This window comes from Bos grunniens, chromosome 1 (genome assembly GCF_055505025.1).
Source record: "Bos grunniens cultivar Pamir isolate PY7600 chromosome 1, Bosgru_T2T1.0, whole genome shotgun sequence".
Taxonomy (NCBI): domain Eukaryota; kingdom Metazoa; phylum Chordata; class Mammalia; order Artiodactyla; family Bovidae; genus Bos; species Bos grunniens.
In genome coordinates, this window is record NC_141165.1 from 154332725 (window position 1) to 154353912 (window position 21188).

The 21188-nt window shown below is 49.5% G+C and overlaps 1 protein-coding gene across 3 annotated transcripts in view; it reads right to left on the reverse strand.

The window, feature by feature from the left end:
• The window catches only part of URB1 (URB1 ribosome biogenesis factor), a 78306-nt gene that overhangs the window by 52163 nt on the left and 4955 nt on the right, over window positions 1–21188 (reverse strand). For all 3 annotated transcript variants that reach the window (XM_086322314.1, XM_086322318.1, XM_086322325.1), the window contains 6 exons: window positions 14036–14132; window positions 11603–11688; window positions 9911–10036; window positions 6750–6874; window positions 2526–2721; window positions 682–819 (listed from right to left, as the gene is read on the reverse strand). In XM_086322314.1, the coding sequence (XP_086178440.1) occupies window positions 682–819; window positions 2526–2721; window positions 6750–6874; window positions 9911–10036; window positions 11603–11688; window positions 14036–14132 (768 nt within the window). The remainder of the gene's footprint in view (window positions 1–681; window positions 820–2525; window positions 2722–6749; window positions 6875–9910; window positions 10037–11602; window positions 11689–14035; window positions 14133–21188) is intronic.

Sequence of the window (21188 nt, forward strand, 5' to 3'; positions counted from 1 at the left end):
CCAGGGGCTGAACCCGCGTCTACTCACGGTCTCCTGCATTAGCAGGCGGGTTCTTTACCACCAGCGCCACCTGGGAAGCTCAGGACCCATGTGCTAACAACTCATGGCAGGTTTGGCTAAGGCCATGATGCTACGGTGAATAAGGCATGGGCCCTTCACAACATGGCTTCTGCTGGGACTTGGAGCTTTATGATAAACGGCGACACAGAATCTAAGGATCAAGTTTTTCCATGAACGTGTCCTCCCCAAACTCCTGAAACAGCTGGGCCTCAATGTTCCCCAGGAAAGTTAGCACTATTCGTTTAAAGCTCAGAAGAAAGGGTTTGCCAGGCAGATGTCAGGCCCACTCTGTCCAAAGATCCTCAAGTAATGAGACTTCAATGAGTGACACTGGGCTGCAGATGAGCACACGTCCTCTCCTCTGATTCCACCCCCTGCTCCCCGCTGCCCCCTATCGACAAAGGCCCAGAGCCACACAGGATCCTGCAGCCCGCTCAGTGCTGCAGAAGGCAGGTATGTGCCTTGGGCCCCAGGGCCCCGTCCCCAGGCGAGGGGACACACGGGAAACCCCGGAAGCACTGACAAAAGACGACCCAATACACATAGGCCAGTATTCTCAGCACAGTGGCAGGCATGGCCGGGGGGTGAGCGGGAGGGTCTGGAGGCAGGGTCCCCACTCACATTCAGCGCCTGCGTGAACATGGTCTTGTTGCACACCAGAGGCGCGGTGGTCACCATCACCATGGCCAGGAGCCGAGGCAGCGGGATGAACTCTCGGGTCTGAAACGCCCGGGAGATGTCCGGCTGGGCAGCGTAGATCTGGGAAAGGGACGACAGAGAAGTTAACTTCCAAACCTGAGTCTAACGGGAGGCTCTCAAGAGTGAAGCTGCTCTGGGGAAACAACGACAGTAACAAAGGCCCAAGGCTCGCCACAAGGAACAGCGTCTGGAATGTCGACCCCCGATTCCACTGGTTAGAGACCATAAGACTATTACTGGGGGCAGTGACTGTCAAAGCAGAGTTTGACCAGTGGTTTGGGGAGCCTGTTAAAACCTCTGATGGCAAACAGGTCACAACGGGATGACTTACTCCCCAGGTACAGCACCTGGCAAATTATGTCGGCTTTTTAGCACTTCATGACAACCCTTTGCGGTAGAGATATTTTATATCAAGGCAAAACATATTTACAGGTGACAACACTGGACCTCAATGAGGGGAGCTTCCCTAGGACTGCAAGGCGAGAAGGCAGACTCTAGCCTTGAGACCAGGGAGTCCTAGAGACGGCAAGACTACCGTCCAATCTGCAGCGGCCACGCACCTGCCCCGCCCCGTCCCACTCAGCTCCCAACAGGGGCGGTGGCCACGGTGACACCATCACCACGGACCGCACACACAGGTGCTCAAGGAAAACGATGGACTAAGTTTGTTTTGCAGATAACCCATTGCCCAAGTCAAGGCACAAAAAAATAATTCCAGGTGTGTCATCACTGCGTGCTCAGTCACTCAGTTGTGTCCGACTCTGCAACCCCATAAACTATAGCCTGCCAGGCTCCTCTTTCCATGGGATTCTCCAGGCAAGAATACTGGACTGGGTTGCCATTTCCTTCTCCAGGGGATCTTCCCAACACAGGGATCAAACCTGAGTTTCCTGGGTCTCCTGCATTGGCAGGTGGGTTCTTTACCCACTGAGCCACCTAGGAGGCCCCATGTTACCATGAGCCAGACCATAAGGCTGAGAGAAGGGGCGATGGTGAATGGAAGGACTTGTGGCAGGTACTTCCACTGGTAAACGAGGGGAGGCTGACACCCATGATCAGATGGAAATTTACTCATATCCACAAGACAGACCACCAAGACACAGCTTATTTCAAATTGTTCTAAGAACTTGAAATGGCAATCTTTAAATAGCCGTGCTCCTTGGCTTGCATTTCACAGTCAGGCATTTTGCTAATTCTAGCCCAACTGTGGCTAAACTCATCGAGATCACACTTGAAGTGAAATCTAGATGAAGAAAATGAAATTGGCTTAACAGATTCAGCAGCATAAACCTCAGAATGCAGCTCAGTGAAAAGTAAAATGTCCCTAGAAGAAAAAGACACTGAATTAACATCATCTAGGACTGATGCTGAAGCTTAAAGCTCCAATACTTTGGCCGCCTGATGCGAAGAGCCAACTCAATGGAAAAGACCCTGACACTGGGAAAGATTGAGGGCAAGAGGAGAAGGGGGCGACAGAGGATGAGATGGCTGGATGCCATCACGGACTCAATGGACACGAGTTTGAGCAAACTCGGGGAGATAGTGAAGGACAGGGAAGCCTGGTGTGCTGCAGTCCATGGGATCGCAGAGTCAGACACAACTGAGCGACTGAAAAACAACAAAAATATGCCGGAAGGACGGCTGAAAGAAGTTTCTGATCCTGCAGTTTATCAGGATGTCACCCAACCTCCCATCCTCGCCACCCCAACTTCTCACACTTCACCCACGACCCCACGAGGCAGACTTCAAAATGCAGGGGTCGTCACCTTGTTTAGCAGTCTGATGTTATTTGACCAGGTGGACTTCAGCCTTGGGAGAAAGGAAAACGTCACTTCCTTGAAGTACTTGTTCAGTAGGTCCGGGCACACTTTCAGAATGTTCACCACCAGTTCAGCGACCAGCTCATCGTCCGCTGCGGTTTTCAAACCCAGCAGGAAGTGCAGGAGAGTCAGGTTTCCTCCTCTGTCACAGAAAGACAGAAGAGAGAGGGGTGAGTGGGGGGTTTTCATAACACACCGAGCACTCAGGATGACGGGGCAGGTCCTTGGAACCTGCGAGTAAACACAGCATTTTCTGTTGTGACTCAGTGATGGGCAAATTTCACTTCCGGTCAGTTTCCTTCACAGCATAGAGTGAGAGGTTTTCATGGTCTGTGGGGTTCCTGCTCTCCAGCAAAGGGCCTGAACTTCACTCCTGTACTTCTTCAGCCTGCGGGACTTCCCCCACCAGGGATCAAATCCATGCCCCCTGTGTTGGAAGCACAGGGTCTTAACCACTGGACCACCAGGGACGTCTCACTTCCCTACTTTTGAATAGCTAAAAAAAGTCTCTCCTTTGTCCTGTTTCCCACCTCTCCTTCCCTCACTCAAGTTCAACTGACTTTCAGAGAAAAGGAAGAAACCCTTTCTCTCTGAACCCACAGCATAAAAGCAATTTTAAAATTTCCTTTTGAGATTTCACTGACGTCCTTCCTCCAACTACGGGCTTCCCTGATAGCTCAGATGGTAAAGAATCCACCTGCAATGCAGGAGACCCCGGTTCAATTTCTGGGTCAGGAAGATCCCCCGGAGAAGGGAAAGGCTACCCACCTCAGTATTCTGGCCTGGAGAATTCCATGGACTGGATAGTCCATGGGGTCACAAAGAGTTGGCCACCACTGAGCGACTTTCTCTTTCACATCCTCCAACTACACATGAAAAAGCACATATATGAAGACGTATGTGCACATTAAGTAAAACATACAAAGGCATGCATTTTTAAAAAGATTACGTTGGGTCTCCCTGGTGGTTCAGAGGTAAAGAATCCGTCTGCCAATGCAGGGGACGTGGGTTCGATCCCTGGTCTGGGAAGTTCCCACATGCCATGGAGCAACTAAGCCTGTGTACCTCAACTGCTAAGCCTGCTCACACTAGAGCCCAAGCTCCACAGAAGAGAAGCCACTGTGACGCCAAGCCCTCGCACCGCAACTAGAGAAAGCCTGTGTGCAGCAACGAAGACTCAGCACAGCCAAAAATATAATACATACATAAATAAAATCATAAACAAAAATAAAAAGATTACACTTTTTCCCCGTGAAGTGCTCGTGAAATGCCACAGTCCAGAGTGCCATAAAATTATTTCTAGAACTTAGCCAAGTGGCACAGAGTCCTTCTACAGGTCTTCTGTTTCCCCTGTTTCTAGCTTATTTCAAATTCCTACACCTTCACTTAGCAGCCAAAAGAAGTTAGTGTGGGGCAGTGGCTATCTACTATATGAAAACACTTGAAACTTGTCTCAAAGTGGGTAGTTTTCAAAGATGTAAGATGATAAAAACAGGAAAACTTACAGACTTAAAACCTGCACAAACCTGGGCACCTAGCCCAGGATCTACGCAGTTAAATGGGTTTTATCCCCAGAAACATTTTTGTATCAAGCTTGTCCCTGGAAGTCATAATGCCCAGGAAAAAACTCAAAATCGGCCTCACTGGCGTGTCATGTTGATGGCTTGTGGGACCATGGGTTTTGGAGCCCCTTAAAAACTCACCAAAACTAAGATGCAATATGATACTTTACAGATAATAGAGATTTTTCAAAATTTGAATTAGAGAGTAATTTTGATCAGAAAGCTATCCTTTAAAAAGCTTAACATTCTTAACAGGAAAATTTCATGAGCAAAACACACTTTGTGCTTTCAAATGCACAGAACGTTAAATCTGCAAAGCATGCCAAAAATATGGCACGCACACACACAATTTTAATCAACGATGTAATAAAATGAACAACATTTACAGAATTTCCAGTGTGTGCCAGATACTGCTCTAAGCAGTTACCACACACTCTCTGAGGTGCGTGCTAATTGTATCTCTCTCTTTTTTATTTTTTAAACAGATGAGGCAATACTGGCAAAGAAGAGGAATAACCTGCTGAGGTCTCTGAGGCACTCCAGAAACTGTTCTCTGAACCTCCACGGCAGGGCTCAGCAAGCTCTGGCCCGCCACCTGCCTTTGTCAATAAAGCTTTATTGGAACACAGTTACACCCACTTGTTTATTCGCGTCGTGGCTGCTTGGGTACCACAATGGCCTACTGAGTGGCCACAGTAGGGACAGCATAGCACACAGAGCCTGACATACTTAACTACCTGGACCTTTAGAGGAAAAGTTGGCCAAGCCTGGCCTATGCTAAAATGCCTCCCTATGTGCACTGTCCTAGACTCTGGGGATTCAAAACAGACTAGCCAGGACCTCTTTGGTGGTCCAGTGGTTAAGAATTGACCCGTCAACGCAGGGGATGTGGGTTTGATCCCTGGTCCAGGAAGGTCCCACATGCCGTGGAGCAACTGAGTCCGTGCACCACTACTGAAGCTCTCGTACTTAAGAGCCCAAGCTCCACAACAAGACCCCGCAATGAGAAGCCCACGCACCACAACTAGAGAAAGCCGTCACCCAGCAACAAAGACCCAGCACAGCCAAAAATGAAATAAAAACGAAAACAAAAACCGACTAGCCTCTGTTCTCACCAATTCTTGCCTATCAGATAATGAACAAGCAAACAAATATGCAAAGTGGTGATAAGTCGCCATCAGAAGCAAGAGCCAGGCAAAAGGACGGTGAGAGTGGAAGGTCTATCTTCAGGAAGAGTTGCCAGGGAAGGCCTCTCTGACGTGGCGACATCTGCACGGAGACCAGCAGCACACAAAGGAGCTTGACGACCACTGGGAAGCCAGACATTTCAATTTTCTCAACGCTTTCCATTAACACCCCACAAACAAAACCCCTTCCTCTCTCCTAAGCACAAATACTTGCCTTTGGCCCATAGCTGAAAAATTTTACATAAACCACCGCTTATTTAAACAGACCCACGACCACACGTTGATTCAATATGCTCATGAAATGATCATCTACTTTATGGGTCTCCTTCATCAGAAAAAAGGCATTTTTCAGCATGTTTATATTAGACTGTAAAAGTCTGCTCTTACATCTCAGCAAGAAAACAAGTTTTCTCTCACTGATGACAGAAAAGCTACAATATCACCAAAACAAAGTTGAAAGATTTAGAAATGACATGGCAAATTAATGCATAATAACTACAGAATCTAAACAAGTTTAAAGCCACAAACAGGGAGAAAAATTCTCACTAGGTTAATCCCATTATGAGGGAATCAGTCATTGCCTGACTGGTGGAAACCAAAGCAAACCAACTCTATTCTTATAATAAAATGTCAAGGAGATAAAACGGAGGGTCACTCGTGATGACCAGAAAATATGTCCGATATTTTTACTGTCAAATGGGAAAAAAGCAGATTGACGAACGATATATCTAACAATAGGGTATTTTGGTTTAAAAATTAACACAGATATGTATCATAGGTTTACAGAGAATGTCCAAAAGAACGTAATCGAAACCATTAGCTGTGGACTTCATGCTTCCTTACAATGAAATGCTATCGTAATGGTGCAATATGAAATAAAAGGCAAGAAGGAAACTCTGACAGCCTGACTCACTCGCAGCCGGCTCTGGGCAGATGGGGGCTGTGTGGCCGTCAAGGGTGTGGGCTGGGAACCAGGACCTCCCAGGTTCCAACCTGAGCTCCGCCACTTACAGGGGGAGTGACCTGACCTCTGCGGGCCCCTTTCCCTCATCTGCAAAACTGGGGTAACAACGGCAGTCACCAAGCACTGCGGGGAGGCCCCCGGGAGGGCCCCTTGTCTCTGGATTTATTCTCAGGTTCATCTGGTGCACTGTCCCCAAGTGGACACAGCGCCCTCCTGGGTGCGACATCTCACACTGTGTGTCTGAGTCAACTCCCCTGAGACTCTGCCCTGAGTGCCCACAACGAACAGGAACCGTCTTCGTCCTATTCCAAGTTCACCCCCAAAATGAGTCAGGTATCATCTAAAACGCTAGTTCTAACCCCTTATACTTCTATCACTTGACAGATCCCCACAGGAAGTCATGGATATGATGGCCTCTGAGAACCACACTCAGGATGCACACAGGCTCCAGCCTTACCTGCCCAAGGTACCGAGAGATGCGTCGTAAAAATTAATCCCATGCTTGAGCGAACAACATAGATCCATCAGGAAGTTATGAACAAGCTCCCGCACCATGGTCTTCCCTGCGTCTTTAGCAGAAGTCTATGAGAGTTTCAAAGATACTCAATGACCATCCAAGCTTCACATGCCTTACTAACAATTACAGGGTAAACGCTGGACAAAAGCACATGCCTCAGATTAAAAGCAAATCAGAAAACATTTTAAATTAAACACTTGGTAGAACTGTGGTGCTAGAGAAGACTCTTGAGAGTCCCTTGTACAGCAAGGAGATCAAATCAGTCAATCCTAAAGGAAATCAACCCTGAATATTCATTGGAAGGACTCATGTTCAAGTTCCAATACTTTAGCCACCTGATGCGAAGAGCTGACTCACTGGAAAAGACCCTGATACTGGGAGAGACTGAAAGCAAAAGAAGAAGGGGACGACAGAGGATGAGATGGTTGGATGGCATCACCGACTCAATGGACATGAATGTGAGCAAACTCCGGGAGAGAGTGGAGGACAGAGGAATCTGGCGTGCTGAGGTCCATGAGGTCACAAAGAGTCGGACATGAGTTAGTGACTGAACAACAGCAATGATAATTCAAAAACAAAACTGCACAAAAAGGAGAAATACCAATCAAAACTTAAAAGTCCTCTGATATGTGGAATCTGAACAAGATAAACAAATAAAACAATAATAATTTTTTTAAAAAACCTCACAGAGCAGATTGGTAGCTGTCAGATATGGCGGTCAAGGGACTGGGGAGAATGGGTCAACTGTGGGTTTTTTTGTTTGTTAGTTTGTTTTTCAGTTTAAATAAACTGAATTAAAATTTTCCTTTTTAAAGTTGAACAAACAGGGGGCTGCTGGAACCACAAGAAACTACAGGTAACTTCTGAGATTTTCTGTCGTCTCTGATTGTCTCTGAGCACTTTACAGTACTTCTTAGTGCAGCCCCATGAGCCTGGCCGGGCAGACAGGACTGCATCCTTTCGACGAAGGAGCGAACTGTGGATGAGACGCTGAGGTCAGCACCGAGACAGGAGGTACAGAGCAGGTCAGTCTTGGGACCCCAGTAGCAAAGACTCTCTGTTTACAGCACATGCTTTATTTTTTTTAAGCTTGTTCTTGCTTTTGCATTGTGATACTGCAGCAGAAGACGGAAACGTTTGGTTGTTGCCCCGTTCCTGGCACAGAGCTCCTAAAACCCTTGCAGTTTTCTGAGTGATGGGGGCAAGTGGAACATCTCACATGGAAATCCTGAATCCTTCAGAATTTCCTAGATGACAGGAACATCTTTCATTCTAACGAGGCAAATCTTAACAGGCCCCAGGAGAGGTTCAGGATGGAGTCTGGACACCAGACTACCAGTAACGAGAGCATCGCTTAATGCCCGGATTCTCCGTGTCCTCACCTATGCGATAGAACCGTTGGGGAGTGCCCTGGTGGTCCTGTGGTTAGGACTCTGTGCTTTCACTGCCAGGGTGCAGGTTCAATCCCTGGTCAGGGAATTAAGACCTCATAAGCCTTACAGTGCAGCCAGAAAGCAAAAACAAAACTCTTGAGAGGGGCAAGTTTAAACCTGTATTTTCAAACAAGCTTATGAATGACTTAGTTTCTCTTGCTCTTTTGAATAAAATTCCACAATTGGGAGTGTTCTTCTGAAGTCTCTGGGGCTTCCTGGTTATGGAACATACAAAACATGAGCAGAACAAGGACACAGGCAGGTCGTGGAGATAAAAAGGGGTACAACAGTGGGCTCTTGAAAGGTTAACTATTATAGAGTTAACAGAAGTCTGAGCCTTCACTACTCTGGCCAAGTTCATGTTCAGAAACGCCCTGAGAAAGATCAAAATAAGGAAAATTCAAAGGTGCGGAGGCCTTAGGTCCTCATGAGAGTGACTCTTCTTATCTAGTACTTGCTGTTTCCCAGGTGGCACTAGTGGTAAAGAACCCACCTACCGACGCAGGAGAGGCAAGAGATGGGGGTCCGATTCCTGGGTCTGGAAGACGCCCTGGAGTAGGAAATAGCAACCGACCCCAGTATTCTTCAGAGAAGGCAATGGCATTCCACTCCAGTACTCTTGCCTGGCAAATCCCATGGACGGAGGAGCCTGTTAGGCTGCAGTCCATGGGGTCGCTAGGAGTCATGAGACATGACTGAGCGACTTCACTTGCACTTTTCACTTTCATGCACTGGAGAAGGAAATGGCAACCTACTCCAGTGTTCTTGCCTGGAGAATCCCAGGGACGGGGGAGCCTGGTGGGCTGCTGTCTATGGGGTCACACAGTCGGACACGACTGAAGCGACTTAGCAGCAGCAACCAGTATTCTTGCCTGGGAAATCCAATGGGGAGAGGAGCCTGACGGGCTACAGTCCATGGGGCCACGAGGAAGCAGACACGACTGAGTGACTGAGCACACACACAGAGCAAACTATTCTCGTCAGCGGGTGAGGAAGCTGACGCTCCCTAGATTCCAGGGCCCTAAAGCAGAAGCAACAGGCCTTGAAGCTCTGATGACTGGAAAGATGTGAAAAGAACAGATGGGAGAGGAGAGGTAAGTAAGGAGGGAGAGAGCGGGAATCCACCCTCTAAGGCTACCACGCAAACACTGCAGGGAAAATGAAGACGCCCTGCAGCTAAATGGAATAAGTTTGCTTATTAAAGAAAAAGACAAAAAAAGTTTAATATGATACGTCGGAGATTAGAAAAAATTTTACTTTAATTACAAGAGTCATATTGTCCCTAGGTAGATAATTAATATAACCATAGGCCAAAAGAAACAGATCAAACAGGGGGACTTATTTTTTAAGGCAGGTGTATGCATAGATCCTGTTTTTGTGTGAGCATGCACGCTCAGTCGTGTCGGACTCTTTGTGATCCCAGGGACTGTGGCCTGTCAGACTCCTCTGTCCATGGGATTTCCCAGGCAAGTATACTGGAGTGGACGGCCATTTCCTCCTTCAGATCATCCCAACCCAGGGATCAAACCCGCGTCTCCTGAGTCTCCTGGATTACAGGCAGATTCTACACCACTTGAGCCATCAAGATACTATGTATAGATGCTTCAGTCTCCCAGCTCTGGGTATCTCACGCTAACAGTGATGCCAAGTGAATCCCAGAGACTGTACCTCGACGCTGTCCAGGCTCACGTCGACAATCCCCTTCCAGCTGTAGAGAGATGCTATGTGGTTCAGCACTTGGCCAGTGAAGAAACGCACCTTCTGGGTTTTTGTGATATTTTTATTGTGAACTACCTGAAAACAATAGAACAAATGGCTTTCAAGGAAACCGACTTTTAGAACATGTTGGATTTCATCATTATAAAAATAATATAGACTTGTGGCAGAACACTTAGCCAGAAAAAGGAAAAAATGTAGAGGAAAACAAAATTCATCAATATTGTCACCTTCTTGGACACCAACAGCTTACAATTTGGTATATTTCCTTTCAGCCTCTGCCCCTCCCCACAACACACACGAAGTATATAATATACATGTGTATATATTAAGTGTATTGGGTTTTTATTGGGGTTTGGGTTTTTTTAACTTCTTTGAAATTATATATAGCTTTGTACCTGCTTTATTTATGTAGCATGAACTGTCTCCACATTGTTAAAAATCCTTTAGAACATCATTTTGGAGGGCTGATCATCACTCTGTCCTAGGAGTGACCGTAAGTCATGTACCCATTCCCCACGTGGTACGATCAGGCTGTTCCCACGAGCAGCAGCCTGCACTGCGTGCCTACCTATGTACTTGGAATGGTGCACAAGTTCTCAGCTCCTCCCAACCTAGCCCCCAGCCCGGATCTCTGAGGGCTTATGAGTTTTTTCAAATCCATTCCCTGGGTGATCCTGAAGCGACTCCCCAAACCCCCGCCTCCAGGTTGATACACATTTTCAAGACCTCTGACATACATACTGCCAGACCTGCTGTCTTCCAGAGGGGCCATAACACTTCCTCCAGGGAAGTACCTGATTCTTTGCTGGTGCTGAGTATCAGGTCTGAAAAGTCAAGGCCAACTTGGTAGGTGAAAAAACCTGTAATCTCATGACTTGCTCTGCTTTGAATCCAGGAACTTTTTCAATCTCAGGACTACTGACATCTGGGGACAAATAACTGTTGTGAGAGGCTGCCTTCTGCACTACAGGACGCTGAGCAGCCTACAGTGGTTGCTCGATCTTGGTCTCTGCTCACCAGATGCCAGTCACATTTCTCCGGTTATGACAACCAAAACTTGCCAGATGGCCCGTGGGGGACAGAACTGTGCCCAAGTTGAGAAGCTCTAGATGCTATGTGCTCATGAGCCCCTTTTCACATGGGCTGCCAGCTCACAGCCTTTGGACAGCTTTTTATTATTTGGGGAGGGTCACAGAGTTTTTCTCATGGATCACAGAAGGGGCTTCTGTGTCAAAGACAGCGATCCTTTCAGCAAGTTTTCAGATTTCCGCAAGATGCTTATGTAAGGCAGAATATGGAAGATGACACAAAATGACATTTTGTGTTATTATATAACACAACACAGCACGCTAGGTGTGTACGGGAAGAAGGGCTGTCATTTACAACTCGCAGTCACCCCAGTGGCTTCCTGTGGAATGGGGTGGGGGGTGGGGGAAGCGGGTAGCAGGTCTTCTCCTCTTATAAGAAGTGGCAGCTGTAACCTTCAGGATCGCTCACCACCACCAAGTTCTTGCTTAAGAAACAGTTTCCCATCCAACCCACACAACAACCCGCATCACCTATGAGGTCATGGCTCTGAAGTCCTGCCAAAAAAACACCGGAACAAACACACGACAAGAACGCCGATCACCAAACACGTACCTTTGTTTTCAGTGTGGACAACAGGATACTGATGGTGGAGATCCTATCTTCCCTGATGCCTGAGCTAAAAATGCAAGGAATAAATTCTGAAAGTAAAAAGTTGCAAAGCGTTAGATTCAAAAATACTTTGAATGGGAACAGATGAGAGAGCATTACTTCTTAAAATTGTTCTTAAAATGGTACGGCAAACAATGCCATTGACTTGCCCCCTCCCCGTTTTTTTTCAGGTTTTGTCTTTTTTAATTAAACAAGTTCACAGCAGGAAAAACTATTTTTGTGACATAGGAAATAAATATCTAAAGCAATACAATGAGTGAACCATTCAAATTCAACAGTTCTTTGGTTCTATCTTCCCTTTCTTTTTTCACATTGACTTCAGTAAAGTTAATACTAATGGTTTGAGAGAGCATGTATGGTATGATTAGTTTTTCAAAGTTTCACTCTTCGCTTAGACCAGTTCAGAGATGTATTTAAAATGACAGTTTCAAGAGACATTGATGTATAGAACAGTCTTTTGGACTCTGTGGGAGAGGGAGAGGGTGGGAAGATTTGGGAGAATGGCATTGCAACATATATAATATCATATATGAAACGAATAGCCAGTCCAAGTTTGATGCATGATACTGGTTGCTGGGAGCTGGTGCACTGGGACGACCCAGAGGGATGGTGGAGGGAGGGGGGTTCGGGATGGGGAACACGTGTATACCTGTGGCGGATTCATGTTGATGTATGGCAAAACCAATACAATATTGTAAAGTAATTAACCTCCAATTAAAATAAATAAATTTATTTAAAAAATAAAATAAAATGACAGTTGTCACTTTATTGACTGGCCGTAGAACTGGAATGATTTATTTGCTTTCTCTCCCCAAGGACTCAGTCTTCCATAGCTTGATGCTCTGGCATTACTAACATACTGGTGACACGGGTAAAAAGCAACAAACCCATTACAATTTCTCTTGCTCTATACATTCTTCATGAGCACATATAATTTCTTCAAAGGCAAATTCATTATTCTTAAAAGAAAAAAAATCAGAAAATACCGGATAGAAACTTAAAATCAACCATAACACCACCACCCAAAAGTTCATATTGAGTAATGTTGGGGTCCCAGTTGACTATTAACCTTCTGGTATGTCCACATTCTATTAAACTTTTAGTAAAATGGGATCATATTTTACCAGTTTTATAACGGAGTTACACCCAATCCTATACCCTTAAAAAATCTGGTATCAGTAAGTATATTTCTATATCCTTTTTGATAGCTGCATTCCTCGTTATGACCAGTGCTCAATTTGCTCAGTCCCTTGCTGGTGGGTAGTAAGGAGTCCGATTTTCAGCTAATAGAAAAAGATGTCCCCTAACAAAACCTCTACTCAACTCCTTAATTATTCCCTTAGGATAAACGGCTGGACGTGGAATGGCTGGCCCAGCCCAGCTGCCCTGCTGAAACTTTACCAGAAGTACATCCTTGCCCCTTTAGCAGTGTAGACAGATGACACCAAAATCAGTGTCCTCTGCTTAAATAAAAGCCAGACGCTGAGAAGACGTGGGGGAAGATTCTGAAGAAATGCCCAGCCCTGGAGGCAGAGGGCTTCCCACGCAGGCTGGCCACAAGCAGGGCCTGGGCACACCACGGGAAGGAGGTGTGTCCTCCACGGGGCTGCGGTCTGGGCGGCCACCCGGCCCCGGGCTGACCACCTCCAGGGACCCGCACCGCAGCTGCTCGTGAGTGGTCTCAGCAGCCTGCCCTGGAGGGGACCCAGGTCTCCATACTGGGGGAGGGGGGGAAACGGTTGCAGGCCCCATGCTCTTCTCCTCCCACGAGTCTCAGGGCCCCAGCTGAGATGGCAGCCACTCCTCACCCACAGACAGGGCTTGACCCCCGGGGGTCTCACTGGACAACGACCCTCTCTGCGCTGCCATCCACGGTCTTGCGAAAAAAGCTGATGGCCCTAATGGATGAAACCATGCCAAGCCTCGCTCTAGGGAGACCGGCACCAGCCGGAATTCTCTGAAGCTCGATTTCTGATATCCTGCTCACATCAGGCATTAAAAAAAATACAACTACTAAGAGAAGCTCGGTAGCCAGGGCTATGAATCTGCATCCTTTCTGGAGCTGTAAAGCTTCCCTTGTTTGTGTGCTGCAGTCCATGGGGTCGCAAAGAGTTGGACACGACTGAGCGACTGAACTGAACTGAACTGAAGTTTGCACTTCTCCGTTAGGCTCACTCAGCACTCAGCTAGTGCAACAGGGACCCTTCTGTCTGCACTGACCAGCGGCTTTCAAGCCACGGTAACCAAAGTCTCTCCGCACACACCCCTTACTCCTGTGTGCAAAGCAGCCACAGAGGCGGCTGACCTTTGTTAACCCGTTAAACGCTCAGAACAATCACAGGGAGGCTGGGCCCCAAGACAACGAGGCCCCCCTACCTTTCAACTCCAGCACTTGCGTGATCGTGCTGTCATCACCGGCAATCAGAAAGGAAAGGGCGAACTGAATGTAGGCCAGCCGGACATCATGTACTCCCTGGGGGCGAAGGAGATCGTGTCACACGGGTGTTTACACGCACACGTGCGCGCACACACACACACACCCGCCTCCAAGGAAGCAGGAATACGAGGCTGCTCCCCCACATCCCGCTCATCCCCCTATCACAGGGTCCTCCAGGCTGGTACTGTCAGAGGGTCGACGTCTAGAACCACTGGTCATCTCTTTATGGAAACCAAGGGTTTTTCTTTTGCTCTTTCCCTCTCAAGCTCCTACTCTTCTTTCAAGCCCTCTCTAAACACCAAAGCACAGGTCTCCCCTTCCCTGCCTGTAAGACACACACATTTTTAGTTCAGGGACAGCTCTGGTGTATAGCAGAAGATGCTCGGCCTGTCTACACACCATCCGCTCTCATGTCATGAAATAATAGGTCTCTGTTTTCGAAAATCCATAGATGATGGAAAGGCTGGTGCTGCTTTTGATGAGACACCCATGAGGTGATGTCTGGTTTTTATTAGATGTTAGACATTCACAGCAGACACACAGATGAGGCCACATTACACACGCAGCATGGCCTTCCCAGGACTGCAGTCTGCACTGTCCCGCGGGGGCATCAGCTGGACCCAGGACAGCATCCTCAACCAGGGCCCAAAGGCCATGACCGACAGCCAGCCCCTCAGGAGCGGCCACAAGGGCCACTTCACCAGTCTCTCCTCTCAGTAGCTTTAAGGCAAGCCTGTGTCTCACATTCCTGTTTTACACCCAAAGAATCCAGGGCATATGGTCACACACAGCACGTGTCAGCTGGACCTGAACAAGCACACGGGCTCAGAGCCTCCACTGCTCACCCTGACAGCATTTCCCGAGTTCAGTTATTACAAACTAACTTTAATTTGAAGACAAGACGTAAGTTAACATCATGGAGAACCACTGCCTTCAATGCCTACAGAGACTGAGGAGTCTCCACCTTCCAAGGAGTCCCATTCACTTAGTGGTGGCAGTAGTGATGGTGAGGAGGGTGAGGGTGGTGAGGGGGTGAGGAGGGTGAGGGGGGTGAGGAGGGTGCGGGGGGTGAGGGGGGTGAAGTGGGTGAGGGGGGTGAGGAGGGTGAAGGGGGTGAGGGGGGTGTAGAGGGTGAGGGGGGTGTAGGGGGGTGTAGAAGGTGAGGGGGGTGAGGAGGGTGAGGGGGGTGAGGGGGGTGAGGGGAGTGAAGTGGGTGAGGGGGGTGAGGAGGGTGAAGGGGGTGAGGAGGGTGAAGGGGGTGAGGGGGGTGTAGAGGGTGAGGGGGGTGTAGGGGGGTGTAGAGGGTGAGGGGGGTGTAGGGGGTGAGGGGGGTGTAGGGGGTGAGGAGGGTGAAGGGGGTGAGGAGGGTGAAGGGGGTGAGGAGGGTGAAGGGGGTGAGGGGGGTGAGGAGGGTGAGGGGGGTGAGGAGGGTGAGGGAGTGAGGAGGGTGAAGAGGGTGAAGAGGGTGAGGAGGGTGATGGGGTGAGGAGCGTGAGGGTGGTGAGGAGGGTGAGGAGGTGAGGGGGATGAGGAGCGTGAGGAGGGTGAGGAGGTGAGGGGGGTGAGGAGCATGAGGAGGTGAGGGGGAGAGGGTGGTGAGGAGGGTGAGGAGGTGATGGGGTAAAGATCATAAGGAGGGTGAGGAGGTAAGGAGGTGAGGGTGGTGAGGAGGGTGAGGAGTGTGAGGTGGTGAGGAGGTGACGCGGATGAGGAGTGTGAGGAGGGTGAGGAGGTGAGGGGGGTGAGGAGCATGAGGAGGTAAGGGGGAGAGGGTGGTGAGGAGGGTCAGGAGGTGAGGGGGGTGAAGATCGTGAGGAGGGTGAGGAGGTAAGGAGGTGAGGGGGTGAGGAGGTGAGGTGAAGGGGGTGAGGATCATGAGGTGGTGAGGAGGTGATGGAGGTGAGGTTATGGGGGTGAGGAACGTGAGCAGGGTGAGGAGGTGAGGAGGGTTTGGAGGGTAAGGAGCCTGAGGAGGGTGAGGAGTGTGAGGAGGTGAGGAGTGTGAGCAGGGTTAGGTGAGGAGCCTGAGGGTAGTGAGGAGGTGAGGAGCATGAGGAGGGTGAGGAGAGTGAGGAGGCGAGGAGCATGAGCACGGTGAGGAGGTGAGGAGCCTGAGGGTGGTGAGGAGCCTGAGGGTGGTGAGGGGGTGAGGAGCGTGAGGAGGGCGAGGAGCATGAGGAGGGCGAGGAGCATGAGCAGGGTGAGGAGGTGAGGAGGGTGAGGAGGGTGAGGAGGGTGAGGAGGGTGAGGAGGGTGAGGAGGTGAGGAGGGTGAGGAGGTGAGGAGGGTGAGGAGGGTGAGGAGGGTGAGGAGGGTGAGGAGGGTGAGGAGGGTGAGGAGGGTGAGGAGGGTGAGGAGGTGAGGAGGGTGAGGAGGTGAGGAGCGTGCTGGTGGTGACGGCCCGGATGAGGATGTGGATGAGGGATGGCGATGGTGACGGCGAGGAGCATGGTATCAGTAACGTTTCCTGAGCACTCGTGACTGCCAGGCTCCCTGCCAGGTGCATATCGGTTTTCTCAGTTACAATAAGAATCTTAGGTAGAGTCACCCAGCACACCTATCTTATAGATGGGGAAACTGGGGTTTTAAAAACCTCACTTAAGCTTCCGTGTGTGTCGCTTAGTCGGGTCTGACTCTCTGCGGCCCCATGGACCGTAGCCCGCCAGGCTCCTCTGTCCCCCCGGACTCTCCAGGAAGAACAATGGAGCGGGTTGCCCCTCCCTTCTCCAGGGATCTTCCCAACCCGGGGACGACACCCAGGTCTCCCACATTGCCGGCGGACTCTTCAGCAGCTGAGCCACCAGGGGAGCCCCTCCCTTGAGGTTACACCACTACTAAGTGAGAAAGTACTGGGACTGGGATGGTATGAAATACCTGCACACACACACACCACTTCCTACTCGACCTCGCGTCTGCCTACAGAAAGGCTCCTCCCTCTCAGCGCTCCCCTGGCAGCTCCATGCCACTTTTTCTCAAGGTGCAAGCCCCATACGTGGCACCGTTTAGGCCTCTGAGTACAAAATTAACTGTCTTGTTGTATTGGCTGTTTCTTCTGGAGAAAAGAATGTGCATTCAACCCTGCTCTGTAACATCCGAGTGGAGGCCTTGCAAAGTCCTCGCATTTACTGAGCTCATCTCCGTCCACAGCACAGCACACACTTCAGTAAGACCTGGGCTGCTTTATTTCAAATACACTGAGAGCCCCAAACTATCCTCTCGTTCTGGGGACCAACCTGTGGGCCTCTTCACAGTACATGGTTTGGGTACAATGATCCCTTCAAGTCCTGAAAATAAGCTAAACTCTGACTCCGTCAGTGTCAGCAATGCTCTGGGGCCTTCATTCACCAACTCTACGTTAATACATCACCAGTGACACTTGGTGTCATAACCTCAGGCTGGGAGGACGCAGAGGTGACTCGGATACTATCCCTGTCCTCAGTAACTGCTTCAAGCGACCACTGCTTCTAAGCCATCTGGATGCCTCACCGTTCAAACCTACGTGCCACCTGATTCAAGCACAGTTCACTTATCCTGGTCTTCACACGCCTTAAACTTCAAAAGAATCCTGGCAAAATGCTAAAACTTGCCTGGTAAAATGAAATTAGGTTTCATCCTTCCCCCATGAGTTGGAAAGGCTCCCGATGTTTGGGGTTCTCTGTCCACTGAAGTCCTGGGAATCAGGGCTCTGGAGTGCTGGTCCCGAACTGCCATTCTAGGTCTTTCTATCCCATGTGAGCACAGCAGAGACCCTCTCACGGGTGCTGCCAGCAATGGATTTTGAACTGAAACGGAAGTTAGTTCTCACCCGCTGGCATCCATCTTTTATGTCCCAGAGAACCCCAAAGTTCAGATTCCTGACACGGTGGAAAACAAGACCCCTGAGACACAGCCTTGGCTGTTCATTCTCCAGCAGCCGCTGCCAGGCCTTGTCCCCCTGACCACAGCCCCTCGCTGCCCCCAGCCGCCGCCCTGCGTCTCCAGCAAACTCCATCAAAGGCAAGAAGGCCACACACGCCTGCCCTCATTCCTACACTCTGACTTCACGGGGCTCTTACCCCAGGGAGAAAACATCCTGAACTCGACGGCGTGTTCTGCAAAACACTGTCTGAAATAGACCAAAACATATTTGGTAAAACAGCTCTTTGGCACAGGACTTTTAACAATGCTTTCTTTGGATGAGAAAAAATATTCATAGTCCTCTTTCTTCAAGAGGCTTGAATAACTCCCTCCAAAATGTTAAAAACATTGAAAAGAAATATCTCTCTTAGCTTCTTCAACAACTAAATGACTTAAAAAAAAAAAAGTGGGAGAAAAGCAGAAAATTCAAAGATCTGGAGAGATTTAAGAAAAGCATCAGCAGAACACCCCCTGTAGCCCTGTGTGGATCCTGATTTGAACCACAGAGGGTACAGATGTTTCTGAGACAGTGGGGGAAAAGCTGAGACTGAACTGGGCATCAGACGATGGTTATTCACAGTGTTAAGTATGATGATGGCACCATGGTTTTGTTTTCTAAAATGTTGCTTTCTGTTCGACATACTGAATATTTATAGTCGAAATAAATGTGCGATGTGCTGTAAGAGGGGCGTCCCAGGTGGCGCTAGTGGTAAAGAACCCGCCTGCCAACGCAGGAGAAGCAAGAGAGCTGGTTCGATCCCTGGGTCGGGAAGATTCCCCTGGAGGAGGACATGGCAACCGAATCTCACGGACAGTGGAACCTGGCGGGTTATAGTCAACAGGGCTGCAAAGAGTTGGACATGACTCTTTGTCTGATTGAAGCGACTTAGCATACACACACACACACACACACACACACACACACACACACACACATATGCTGTAATTGACTGTCTGCCCCAAAACTTAAAGGCAGGAAAGGATGACAGCATCTGAAGTTGGATGACAGGGACATAGGAAGTCACCGTGCTGATGTCTATTTTTGAATGTTCCTGACATTTCCCATATGAAAAAAATTTTTTTACTGTCTAGAAACTATTTCCTACAACATACAAAGTTTCGGACTTCCCTGGCGGTCCACTGACTAAGACTCCACACTTTCAGTGCAGAGGGTGGCCCCAGTGGTAAAGAACCCCACCTGCAAGACGTGAGAGGCGTGTGCTCGATCCCTGGGTTGGGAAGACCCCCTGCAGGCGGGCATGGCAACCCACTCCAGTGTTCTTGCCTAGAGAACCCCACGGACAGAGGAGCCTGGCGGGCTAGAGGACAGGACGGAAGTGACTTAGCACAGCACGCACAAAGTATGTAAGACACTTGATACGGATGATTAAGCAAAGCAAAAATACTTTCATTTCTACAGTTAACTCCCGTTTTCCGGATCAAGAGGGAAAATGACTTGTGGAGGCCCTGAGCTGAAGCAGCCGGACCCGGACAAGGACTGGGCTTTCCCATGTTGTGCGATCCGGATGGCCTGTCTGCTGACGTGCACTTTACGTAAGATGGAAGGGTGGGTTGAGGCCAAGACTGAGGGCGGGAAAGGGAAGGGATTCTGACAGGTAATTACTGCCAGGCTGACGGCCAGGGAAGACCAGAGAGCCAGGTCTGCCCTCGGGGGTGGATAGCACACACCTTCATTCAGATGCCAGGAGCCGTCACTCATTAAGTGGAACTTCGAACACACCGATTATAGTATATCCATGAAACACGAAGACCTGGAAGTTTTTCCTCAGAGAAAACCTGATTCATTATTCCAGAAAAACCTTCAACGCTATTGTTACTGTGATTCACCTTCAGTCTAGTTATTACCTGGCAGCATAGAAACTCTTTATTTCCTAGGAAGAGCCGGAGAAGGAGGTCACGCCTGGCTGCAGAAGTCACTTGTTCTAGTGTGGCTCCTCCACCCGGGCAGACAGAGGTGGGCCTCTGTCACCTGATGCCAATGCCAAGGAAGGGGGCATGGGGGACGGAGCCAGCAGTGAGGGTGTGTGTGTGTTAAGTCGCTTCAGTCATGTCTGACTCTTTGAGACCCCATGGACTGTAACCTGCCAGGCTCCTCTGTCCATGGGAATTCTCCACGCAAGAACACTGGAGTGGGCTATCATGCCCTTCTCAAGGGGATCTTCCCAACCCAGGGATTGAACCCACGTCTCCTGCCCTGGCAGGCAGATCCTTTACCACTAGCGCCACATGGGAAGCTCAGTGGGGAGGGGCACCCTGCAAAGAGGAAGGGGCACCTCGACCACCCACAGCTAGCACAGGGGTTGAAGGTGCCCATGCTCTGGCTCACGTGTTTGGAAACTCGTGCTTTTCCCTCAAGATCCTTTCGAACCCAAGGGAAACTTCTGGAGCTCCTAGAAAACCTTTCTTCTTTAGACAACTCTCACAACCAACCGTTCACACTTCGATTCTCTTTGGCACAATCCAGCCCCTACCCATTGTTAAGACTTCTAACTGGGAGGCACAAGGAACATATTAAAAAGCCACAAACGTCAGGCTTCCCTGGTGGCTCTGTGGTAAAGAATCCGCCTGCCAAATGCAGGAGACACGGGTTCAATCCTCGATCCAGGAAGATTCCCACATATCACAGAGCAACTGAGCCTGTGCCACTAACTACTGAACCTGTGCTCTAGAGCCCGGGAGCTGCACCCAGAGAGCCACAGCGACTGACATCCGTGTGCCAAGGGCCTGTGCTCCACAGGCGGAGAGGCCACGGCAGGGGGAAGCCCTCACACCGCAGCTGGAGAGCAGCCCCTGCGTGCCACAACTAGAGAAAAGCGTGCAGAGTACTGAAGACCCAGGACAGTCACAAAATAAAGCAAAGAATAAATAATAATTATTTTTTTAAAAAGCTATAAATGTCGTTTCTGATGACCTCACTGGCGTGGCTTCTCAAGGGCTTTTCCACACAGTGGACGGAACAAGCATGGGAGGACCACCATGAGCACCACCCCGTGAGGCCCACGGAGACCACCACCGCCGCTCTGGGAAGACGCCTGCCAGCTGCACCATCCTCACGGGCCAGAGAGGCCCCGCCACGCTGAGCCCCAGGGGAGCTGGCCTCACGTCCCTGTCACTCAGGCCCCACCAGGCGACCGGGCCCCCCTCACCAGCCGGGGCAAGACCGCCCTTCCTCAC